The sequence below is a fragment of the Erpetoichthys calabaricus genome, chromosome 15 (genome assembly GCF_900747795.2).
Source record: "Erpetoichthys calabaricus chromosome 15, fErpCal1.3, whole genome shotgun sequence".
Taxonomy (NCBI): Eukaryota; Metazoa; Chordata; class Cladistia; order Polypteriformes; family Polypteridae; genus Erpetoichthys; species Erpetoichthys calabaricus.
In genome coordinates, this window is record NC_041408.2 from 3541807 (window position 1) to 3553260 (window position 11454).

At 40.2% G+C, this 11454-nt stretch overlaps 1 protein-coding gene across 3 annotated transcripts in view; it reads left to right on the forward strand.

The window, feature by feature from the left end:
* brox (BRO1 domain and CAAX motif containing) overlaps positions 1–11454 on the forward strand; it is a 445085-nt gene that overhangs the window by 31696 nt on the left and 401935 nt on the right. For 2 of the 3 annotated variants that reach the window (XM_028820940.2, XM_028820939.2), the window contains exons 10-13: positions 2873–2954; positions 3550–3700; positions 6731–6890; positions 7665–9505. In XM_028820940.2, coding sequence (XP_028676773.2) covers positions 2873–2954; positions 3550–3700; positions 6731–6890; positions 7665–7751 — 480 coding nt within the window. In that variant the 3' untranslated portion in view covers positions 7752–9505. Of the gene's footprint in view, positions 1–2872; positions 2955–3549; positions 3701–6730; positions 6891–7664; positions 9506–11454 lie in introns of those variants that run through there. The other variant, XR_007933582.1, reaches the window with a different exon arrangement.

Here is an 11454-nt window from a genome sequence, read left to right on the forward strand (position 1 = left end):
AAGCAGCAGACATTTTTCTGTAACCTTCCCCAGATTTGTGCCTCGAGACAATCCTGTCTCAGAGGTCTACGGACATTTCCTTTGACTTCATGCTTGGTTTGTGCTCTGACATGAACTGTCAACTGTGGGACCTTCTATAGACAGGTGTGTGCCTTTCCAAATCAGGTCCAGTCAACTGAATTTACCACAGGTGGACTCCAATGAAGCTGCAGAAACATCTCAAGGGTGATCAGGGGAAACAGGATGCACCTGAGCTCAGTTTGGAGCTTCACGGCAAAGGCTGTGAATACTTATGTACATGTGCTTTCTCAATTTTTTTATTTTTAATAAATTTGCAAAAATCTCAAGTAAACTTTTTTCACGTTGTCATTATGGGGTGTTGTGTGTAGAATTCTGAGGAAAGAAAATTAATTTAATCCATTTTGGAATAAGGCTGTAACATAAGAAAATGTGGAAAAAGTGATGCGCTGGGAATACTTTCCGGATGCACTGTACATTCTAGTGTTATTAAATGACTATTCGACTGCGTTCAGTAGTTGAGGTACAGTGAAGGTAAATCATGCTGTAGTGTGTTACTTGCAGGCTGTTCAAATTGCCCCGTTTATGGTTTTAAGTGAATTCACAATGCTGCTTCAAGAATTAGAAAGAACCGTCCTAGAGCTGCCATTCTTAAGTCTTATGGTGGAAATTAAAAGCCACTTTTTTTTTTTTTAATTAATTAATTAATTAATTAATTAATTAAATTAAAGATATCTTGGCAAAAAAAAAAGAACTGAAAGTTAAAACACCTTTTATACAAGTGATCTAATTGCGACTTGAGAAAAAGTCCAAGTTGTTATTTGTGGCTAAGCGATGGGCAAAAACAGACCAGTTAAACCAGTGATTCTCAGGTTCCATCCTGGTGGCACCCAATGCCTGCAGGCTTTCATCCCAACCAATTTCTTCTTTTAATTGGACTCCGACCTGCATTAAGTAAGCTGTTAGTTCCCAGTTTATTTGATGGCTTTTTATCAGTTCAAAAATGATACTAAACTAGGGGGCTTTGTCCCCTGCTTGCTTCGTTCGCCAACCCCTTCCCCTACTCCCCTGCCAGTGCTACGTGTCATTATGAAGAGGGGGGCTGAACGCACCCCAAGGAGACGTGATTGCTCCTCTTAAACGCGGATACAATGGGAAACAAATTGTTTTTTTTTTTATTATTATTTTTTTACCTCCTCTTTGCTCGATCTGCTCCTGTGCAGCGTGATCTTCATCTTGTGCGGCGCTTTGAACGTTTAAAAGCCTGTACAGCAGCTGTCCTTTTGTCTCACTGCCTTGTCTCTCTTCTCCCCCAAGACATCCTCAAACACTATGCGATCTCTTTTAGCTGTTCCGTTACTTCACCGAGTAATATTTTCCGCTTGTTTGCACTAATGCGATCTTTACTCAAATTTTTTTTTGAGACTTTCAAATTTTCCTACTTCCATTTTGTCTAACCTGCTCTGCATGTGCATCACGGGACTTGCTTCCAAAGGTTGTAAGCATGGCGTGACTTGACCGTCTCGCGGGACGTGAAAGTGTCTCTCTGTCTGTCTTCCAAAGATCACGTCTTGTCGCCGGAAAAGTCTTTGCTTTTTAATATTTTACGGAAGCCGAGAGGGGATGTGCAATATCATTATTTTTTTAAATTGTCTCCTCGAGATAACAGACTAGTTTTATCGAAATCTTGAGAAAATGAACTTTGTTTTCTCGAGATAACAGAATAATTTTATCAAGATGTTGAGAAAATGAAAATTTGTTTTCTTGAGATAACGGAATCATTTTATCGAGATGTCGAGAAAACGAAAATTTGTTTTCTTGAGATAACGGAATCATTTTATCGAGATGTCGAGAAAACGAAAATTTGTTTTCTTGAGATAACGGAATCATTTTATTGAGATGTCGAGAAAACAAAACTTTACCTTTGCTCCTGGCATCAGGCTCACTTAGATTGCGACGCCTATGCAGCTGAAGCCTTGCTAACTGTCTTCTTAAATGACGGACACTAACGTTATTATTTTCTAAACTAAGGCATAAACATATTTCAGCCTGAGTCAGCCCTTGATTGATCACGCATACAGTTCTGCTCTTCTGCCATTTCAAATAGAATGTGACTTCAATAAGCTAAACATTAAATGTTTGATATGATTATGTCATAATTTTGAGAAAAAAAGATATTTTGTTTTATTGAGATCTCTGTAAAATTATTCTGTTATTTTGAGAAAACAAAGTTTGTTTCTTTGAGATCTTGATAAAATTAGTCCGTTATCTCGAGGACACACAAAAAAAAATATAACGATATTGCACGTCCTGTCTTGGCTCCTGTAATATTTTTGTTTAATGCTGTGGTTATTTAGGGTGATACTTGCTAATCATCATCCAAGCTAGTAAACCTGACTTAGCTGTCCTTTAGCTTTGTGTGTCTTTAGCACTGGTGTTGGCTGTTCTTGTCATTAATTCTCATTAACTGAATATACTTCAGAGAGCAAACTGCACAATAAAAGTGAATTAAAAAGAAATTGACAAAACAAGAGTTGTTGAGCATTGAAAAATATAAAATACACATTTGTCTTATAAGTGCAACTCTCAAAAATGCTGCACTTCTCACGATGGAAAAATTACAGAAGGAAAAAGGGCTGCCAATTAAGCAATGAGATCAGTTAAAATTAAAACTGACAAACGCCGGATTTTTAGTCCCTGAGCATCTGCAGACGGGGCAGAGTTTAATTAGGCAGGAGGTCTGAAGTTATGGCTGCCATATGTATAGCATTGTTTATGTTCTCTTTATGAATATGTTACTGAGCCGACGTTCAATTCTAATTGTGTTTAATTTTAATGTTCTTCTCACTTCCAGGCTTACTGCTTTCACGGACAAACCCTTCTAGGAAGCGACAAATGTGGAGAAGCTATCAGATCTCTGCAAGAAGCGGAAAAATGTAAGAATTCAGTTCACAGTCCACTTAGTTAGCATGTTGATGTTGGATATTAAAGAGTATGTTCTGTGTTTTTCTGTGGCATGTATGTATAAGAAATACTGAATACTCTACATATACTGACTATACATGGCAGAGGTCTTGTTCTTACATCAGAGAAATCGAGTGAACAGGATTTGTGACTGAGTGTGTTCTTGTAGAAGTTGTTCCAACATGAAAGGAAAACTCATGCGGACACACAGAAAACGGGCAGCCTTGACATGCACAATAAATAACTGGACACGGGACCCCTGAGGCATGTCTGCCTGGGAGGTTGCAAACCAGGATCCTGAGCGGTTTCGTTGTGTAGTGGGTGTGGCAACGTGCTGTACCAGTGCAGGCTCCCTGACTTGACTTAGGACCCTTGAGTCACTATGCGCTAGCCACTGACTGCTGGGCCATTGTGCTGTCACAACATATTGTAAAAAATCAGCTGTTATTTGGAAAGACATTATTACAGACATTTTGAGTGGTTTATGAGAATCGTTTTCTATTATGAAAGCACACATGGTTACATTATTACAGGTTTTATTTTCTGTTCTATTTTTCTGCGTTTCAGTTTATAACAAAGCAGAAGGTCTCTGCAAAGAATATCAGCAAACTAAAGGACCAGGAAGCACTGCAAAGCCTTCTGAGCAGCTGTTCTTCAGGAAGTTAGGGGCGTCCGTTAGAAATACGTTGGAAAAATGTCAGAGAGAAAATGGCTTCATGTAAGTATGAATAAAAAAAACACATTTTCCATCTTTCTTTAATCATTCACAATTTATTTAGTAATATATTAGGGTTAGGGTGAGGGAACAGCACTGATGTAGAAAGTGTTTGTTTTAATTATAATAACACAAAATGAAGTGCAGGTCATTTTCTTGTTCTATTACATTTAAAGAATAAGTTTGGTATTTTTAAAAGTTGAAGTTTAATTTTCCAAAGCAATGTATGTTTTCTGAAATCAAAATTCTTGTCACCTCCGAGTACACATATTCAGTAGCCTTTTGTTCTACGTTTGAACTGGTGCCCTCTAAACCCCATTTTAAACTACAAACACAGGCACCTTATTATTTTTTTTCTTTTATATAAAAATATTTTCTTTAACTACACAATTTCCTGTGGCACATTAATCTACAAATTGATTATGAAAAAAATAACTTGAACTTGAAAAATAATGAACTTTTAAGCTTATGATTAGGCCCCAACTGGAGTGCATTTTAAGGACATGTTTAGAAAACAGTTGTGATCCCTATATATGTACAGTTAGGTCCATAAATATTTGGGCAGAGACAACTTTTTTCTAATTTTGGTTCTGTACATTACCACAATGAATTTGAAATGAAACAACTCCGATGCAGTTGAAGTGCAGACTTTCAGCTTTAATTCAGTGGGCTGAACAAAATGATTACATTAAAATGGGAGGCCAGTAAAGCATTTTGTGAACACAATCCCTTCATTTCAGGGGCTCAAAAGTAATTGGACAAATGAAATAACTGGAAATCAAATGTTCATTTCTAATACTTGGTTGAAAACCCTTTGCTGACAATGACAGCCTGAAGTCTTGAACTCCTGGACATCACCAGATGTTGGGTTTCCTCCTTTTTAATGCTCTGCCAGGCCTTTACTTTCAGTTGCTGTTTGTTTGTGGGCCTTTCTGTCTGAAGTTTAGTCTTCAACAAGTGAAATGTCTGCTCAGTTGGGTTAAGATCAGGTGACTGACTTGGCCATTCCAGAATTTTCCACTTCTTTGCTTTAATAAGCTCCTGGGTTGCTTTGGCTATATGTTTTGGGTCATTGTCCATCTGTATCATGAATCAATTTGACTGCTGTATTTAGCTGGATTTGAGCAGACAGGATGTCTCTGAACACCTCAGAATTCTGTCCTGTGTCTCATCATCAATAAACACGAGTGTCCCAGTGCCACTGGCAGCCATCACACTGCCTCCCTCCACCGTGTTTTACAGATGATGTGCTATGCTTTGGATAATGAGCTGTTCCATGCCTTCTCCATACTTTTTTCTTGCCATCATTCTGGTAGAGGTTGATGTTGGTTTCATCTGTCCAAAGAATGTTTTTCCAGAACTGCGCTGGCTTTTTTAGATGTTCTTTAGCAAAGTCCAATCTTGCCTTTCTATTCTGGAGGCTTATGAGTGTCTTGCACCTTGCAGTGCACCCTCTGGATTTACTTTCATGCAGTCTTCTCTTTATGGTAGACTTGGATATCGATACGCCCGCCTACCCCCTGGAGAGTGTTGTTCACTTGGATGGCTGTTGTGAAGGGGTTTCTCTTCACCATGGAAATGATTCTGCGATCATCCACCACTGTTGTCTTCCGTGGACGTCCAGGTCTTTTTGCGTTGCTGAGTTCACCAGTGCTTGCTTTCTTTCTCAGGATGTACCAAACTGTAGATTTTGCCACTCGTAATATTGTAGCAATTTCTCGGATGGGTTTTTTCTGTTTTCACAGCTTAAGGATGGCTTCTGTCACCTGCATGAAGAGCTCCTTTGACCGCATGTTGTCTGTTCACAGTAAAATCTTCCACATGCAAGCACCACACCTCAAATCAACTCCAGGCCTTTTATCTGCTTAATTGATAATGACATAACGACGGACTTGACCACACCTGGCCATGAAATAGCCTTTGAGTCAATTGTCCAATTACTTTTGAGCCCCTGAAATGAAGGGATTGTGTTCATAAAATGCTTCAGTGGCCTCACATTTTTATGCAATCGTTTTGTTCACCCCACTGAATTAAAGCTGAAAGTCTGCACTTCAACTGCATCGGAGTTGTTTCATTTCAAATTCATTGTGGTAATGTACAGAACCAAAATGAGAAAAACGTTCTCTGTCCAAATATTTATGGACCTAACTGTATGTGATATATATATATATATATATATATATAAATAGTGCAGGCCCAGGGCTTGGTGAGCGAAGCATATGTGCCAGCCACTTTTGTGTTCCTGACTTTAATTTAAACAAATTGTTATTTTCATGTGAATTGTTACATATGCATAATAGAACTAACTATTTAACATTACAACGAGTAATTAACCACAGTAAATAAAAGAGTTACACAATACTGCGGTGGGCTGGCGCCCTCCCCAGGTTTGTTCCTGCCTTGCTCCCTGTGCTGGCTGGGATTGACTCCAGCAGACCCCCGTGAGCCTGTGTTAGGATGTAGCGGGTTGGACAATGAATGACTGACTGACTGACTAAAACGTAACAATTCGAAAGTAAATAGTGTTTCGTGTTGCGTTAAAGGTATGCATTGCGTTGTACGTTTTCGTTCTGTTTGGCTTTGAAATTAACACACAAATACTTTTTAAACTTCCACTTTTACAGTAAAAACAAATTTTTTGAATTACATTTTTATTGATGTTACATTGAATTTTGATTCCGTGTTTGGACTTGCATCGTGACAACGCAACGTATAAGTGCCTGTGAGTGAATATCGTTTCAAAGCTCAAAGAAAGTGACTGTGTCACCAAAGGTAATCCGCTGCCGCTGATGCACAAGCGAGGCGAGCACATCGGCAAAACAAAACCTTCAAGGAGAGGAAAACTCACTTAGCCACTGATAGACAAACACAGGCGAGCAGGTCGACAAAACGAAACCGATGAGGAGCCGCTAATACACAGCTGATGCGAACGAGTGATTGAAGTGCCTTACACGGCTAGTTTATCATAAATATTGAAATGAATCTTTTATTGTAATGATGGTTTTTAATATCATTTTTTTTTTATATTTTTAGTTACTTTCAGAAGGTTCCCCCAGAAGCTCCACAGTTAGAACTAAAAGCCAATTACGGGCTAGTTGAACCAGTTCCTTTTGAACTTCCTGCTCTCAGCTCCCAGTGGACTCCAGAAGTGTACGTGACCTTTGATCTTACAAAGGGTCCAAAGGATGACAAGGTGGGCACTATTTGTCAGAAAGTTCTAGTTTGCAAACTTGCATGCCTTCCTTAGGTGTATCCTGCTTGACCTTAGACCGGCCAGTGCAAATCCATTTTGTTAAGTTCAGTTGATCCTTTTGCTCTTTTTTTTAAACTGTGGTTCCACTGAATGACGTTGTAGTCATTTTTAAAACCTTGGGCCCGTCTACAGTATAACTGAAGTTTTGTTTGTCCCTTTGTCACTTGGTCCTCATATCAGCCTCCCTGTCAAACCCCATTTTAAACTCCGAGTGATCGGCGACCCTAAGATTGCAGGGGCTACTGAGTTACTTCACTGTTTGCCTCCCTCATATCGGAGTATTTACTGAGGTTGGCAGCACAGGTTTGTTATTCATTTCCCATCTCAATGAAAATGTAACTGAAAAAGATTGCATTTTATTTACTTATTTTTTTTCCCTGAATGGCTTGCCTTTGTTTTGATGTTAAGATCTAATTAACCACAGGGTAGGGTTTACGGTGATAATCTGTATTGAACAATAAACATATTTTAATATTTATTTAAATTGTATGAAAAAGCTGAAAATGTAAGCCCTCTTCACTGCTTTAGACCTCTGTATTCTTTATTTAGCACCGCACACTGTACATTGATTCGACGTGCGGAACAAATCGTCAAAAATAGGAATACAATCCTCGATGTGCTCAGTAGGCACTTTGGAAAGAAGCACAGAAGGGTTGATTTTTTCCATTTGATTTTAAGTCTTGCATTGCTTTCTGTATTTCTGTCCACCACCAGGCAAAAGCAAAACCAGAAGAAGAAGTCAAGCCAATGAAGGAACCGGATATAAAGCCACAGAAAGACACAGGATGCCTTATTTCGTAATCTTCAAGTACATTTTCCATGATTGTTGGCATACTACTATATTAAAGAAATCAATGCTATTAAATGTATAATATGGAAATTCTAATGTATAGCTAAACATTTGATCTTTTGCTGCAGTGCAGTTTTTCAGTTGTTGTTCTCGATTGATTTGGTAATGAAGATAAACGTTGGGAGACACAGTAGACCTTTACACGCTGATTGTATCGAGAGTGTTGAAGAGTTTTCAAGGACGTCATAATATATTAGTAAGATCCAGAAAAGCTTACTTTGAAATATTGTATAATTGTAGATGATTTGTTCCCACAGAAAAGAAAACATTAGGAAGGTCACATGACCCCACCGTTTCAAAAAGAAGAAATACGTTTAAAGCTTAGCCTTCCCGGTGCAGAAACGCTATTCTCTAAATAAACGTTGCAGTCATTTGAAAATATGGAAATGGTAAATTTTTTAAAAATGACTTTTAAAACCTCCCATATTTGGGTATCATCATCTGCTCGGGTTTTGAAGGAGTACAGATATTCATGTTCTGGTAACGACAGACACTTGAACCATTCTCATGAAGTATCTTTTCTCTTTGATATGAATGTGTTAACAAACGTATTTTCTCTTGACGGCGTTCAGCTCCCGTTTTAAATACTGAACGTATCCTTTCCATGTTTATGGTCTTACAGCCCACTAACACTCCGACTGGCTGTGTCGCTCCCTCTTATATTTCTATGCATTTTTATTTGTTTGTGTTGGAATGTTAAGTTTTCCTCCAATAATCGGTTTCATTCTGGAGCTCCTGCTCATCGTTGCACCGCAGACACTGCCATAGCGCTCTGCAGCCCAGGGGCATGACGTGATCTACTCTGAAGTATACGGCAAAGGCCAGCGAGGTTTGAATCGCTTCTAAATGACTTTCACGGAGGGGCCTTTACTGTTCGCTTGTCACAACAGATAATCCATCAAGCCCAAGAAGTTATTACCTTAACTATTTCTTTGAAAGATCGTGAACGGTAGACTCGTTAATGACATTGTATTGCATAAAGTATTCGAGATTACGATGCAGAGGTGTGCATTAAAAAAGAAAAGGAGCTTACCTTAGAAAAACAAACAAACTAGAAACTGCACTCCTGTTTAAGTAACTCAAGTGACGGCAAAACTCCTCTGCCGTCAGAATATTTTCCTGCGTGGCGGCACAGAAGGACCTCGATGTGGGCACAGGAGGTGGCGTTGCTAATCTGTCTGCGTTTCACTCGGCTCCGCTGGCTTGTACTCAACTAAGCGGCCCCGATGCTTTACCCGTGTGTGTCGAGTGAGTGTTCGGCGCTTCTGTCGTACAGTAGAATCTGCACCGTTAACGTCGTTCCGCAAGTCACATTGCTGGATTTACTTCCATGGATGACTCCAAAAAATGGACGAGGGAAGTCCACACCCGACTCTCCTTGGACGGCAAAATTTTGTACTCCACTTCTGAAATAGCGGGGCCAAACGTTCAAGTCCGTCATCTTCTTTCGAGTGCAAATTAAGGGTAGCGTGTAGACGGCAACCTTCAGTTTATTTTTATTTTTTTCTGTATATTAAGAATCATATTGCAAAATATTCCTCTTGAGATTTCCTTACTCTTTTAGTTTATTATATGCATTCTCACACAGTGCACTTTATTAGAGGCTTTTATATTTTGTATTTTCTGTTGGTCACCTCTTCGATTCCATTCATTTGAACATTTCTGTACTGTAAATGGGGGACTAAATATAAAGAAATACGTCCACTCTTTGCTTTTTCTGTGTTTTTTTCCCCCCAGTGTCGTCGGGTTTCTGAATTGTGTTGTTTTCCATCACCGAGATTTACTTTCAGGGTTCAATGGTACCACGCGATAGCAAGGAAGTGAGCTTCGGTAACCGCGTGACCACAGTAAGACACGTCAGAATAATAAACCAAGACGGAGGAGGCCAAATGAGTGCAAAGGTTTATTTCATAAGTCCTAAAATACGGGCCGTAGAGTAACCTCCGCGATTAAAGCCTCACATCGTCAAGCGCCTTGGTCCGCTCACTCGTCTGGCCAGTCACGGGGTGAGTCCCTCCTGCAGGTAGCCAAGGACATTCAGGCTTGGCCAGTCGTCAACTCTCAACTGAGCCGGCATGAGTTGGCCTGATCCGGGACAGAAGGCCTTTCTGATGGTTAGCAGCGGAAGAAGAAACACAGTCCAAAAAAAATATACAGGCCTGGGTTGTTAGCAGAAAGTCAAGAATATCCGTCGTCCAAACCATACGCGAGACAAGAACTCATAAGTCACGAAACACACACGGCGCAAAGATCAGGAAGGAGAAAGAGTGGCGTCATCCGAGATCACGGACAAGGAATTCTGCCAGCAGTGACCTCTAAAGGTGGCGGGCCAATGACACAAAACTCTCAGTCACCAAGACTGTGCCCTACAGAAATTGGGGGCTATGGAACAGAATGGCGTGTTTATCACGGATGTTTTTGCACCACATGTCCTGATGGTTACAATCATTAATGCAGAACAAAAATCATTAGGGGAAATTGGGTGGGATCAGGATGCAGCATTTTGTCTTTTCTGTATAATTTTAAAATATATTCTTCATTACCAATACATTTGTGCTGCTGTTTTACAAAGGGGAGTCAAGCTAAAGTTAGAAAATGCAACGAACCAGAACAAAACTGCTAATGTCATTTCTCAATGCACTTGGGCCACCCTGCCTAGAAGTGCCTGGATTCCAGCAGAATAAAAGGTCTTGTCCTAGTCCTCACAAACCACTCGTGCACCCGAGTTAACGTTGAACACGACATGCCACGGGGGTCCTACAGTCACCAGTGCAAGTTACTGTGACTTGCTGGAGACCGATGTGAAGCGGCGGGGACTGCTGTCTCAAGGACAAGACAATGAGGGCCACACACTGCTAAGAACACCAAGGCTTGTCTGGAGAAACTGAAGATGGAGGTATTGCCTCATCCTCCGTATTCACCAGATTTGGCACCGTGTGATTTCTACCTTTTTAGGACCACTTAAAAAAAACCTCTGGGTGGTTGTCGATTCAGGACAGATGACGGCGTGAAGAAAGCGGTGCACGAGTGGTTTGTGAGGACGAGACAAAACGTTTCATTCTGCTGGACTCCTGGCACTTCCAGGCAGGGTGGTGCAAGTGCAGTGAGGAGGGTGGAGATGACATTGAGAAATGACAGCATCAGTTTTGTTCCATTTTCTAACTTTAGCTGGACTCCCCCCTCATATTTGTTAAGGTGGGGTTGGCTCCTGGGGTACCTGAAATAGATAGTGTAGTTGGCAGGATTAGATAGATACTTTATTAATCCCAAGGGGAAATTCACATACTCCAGCAAATAAAAAACACAGGTCACCATTTTAGGACAATGTGAATCTAAGTGTCTTGTGACAACATGTCGTGAAATGCTTAGCTGCTCTACTCCAAGGACCGTCTTCAAGAATATCAAAGGACAATAACAAGGTGTGACTTCATAATATCAAATCATTTATTGAATTTTAAATCTGTGATAAATTAATGGAAGACGGTTAACAACAGGGTACTGTGTCCTCGTTTAGGATGTGGATGGACTGTGGTCAGATGACCCTCTCCACTGGACTTTGGGCTGCCATAGTGTTTATGTGACCACAGCTCAGAGAAGAAGAGGCCAGTGTTGGGATGGCTGGTGTCACGGCTCATTTTCTTTGCCCTGGTCCAA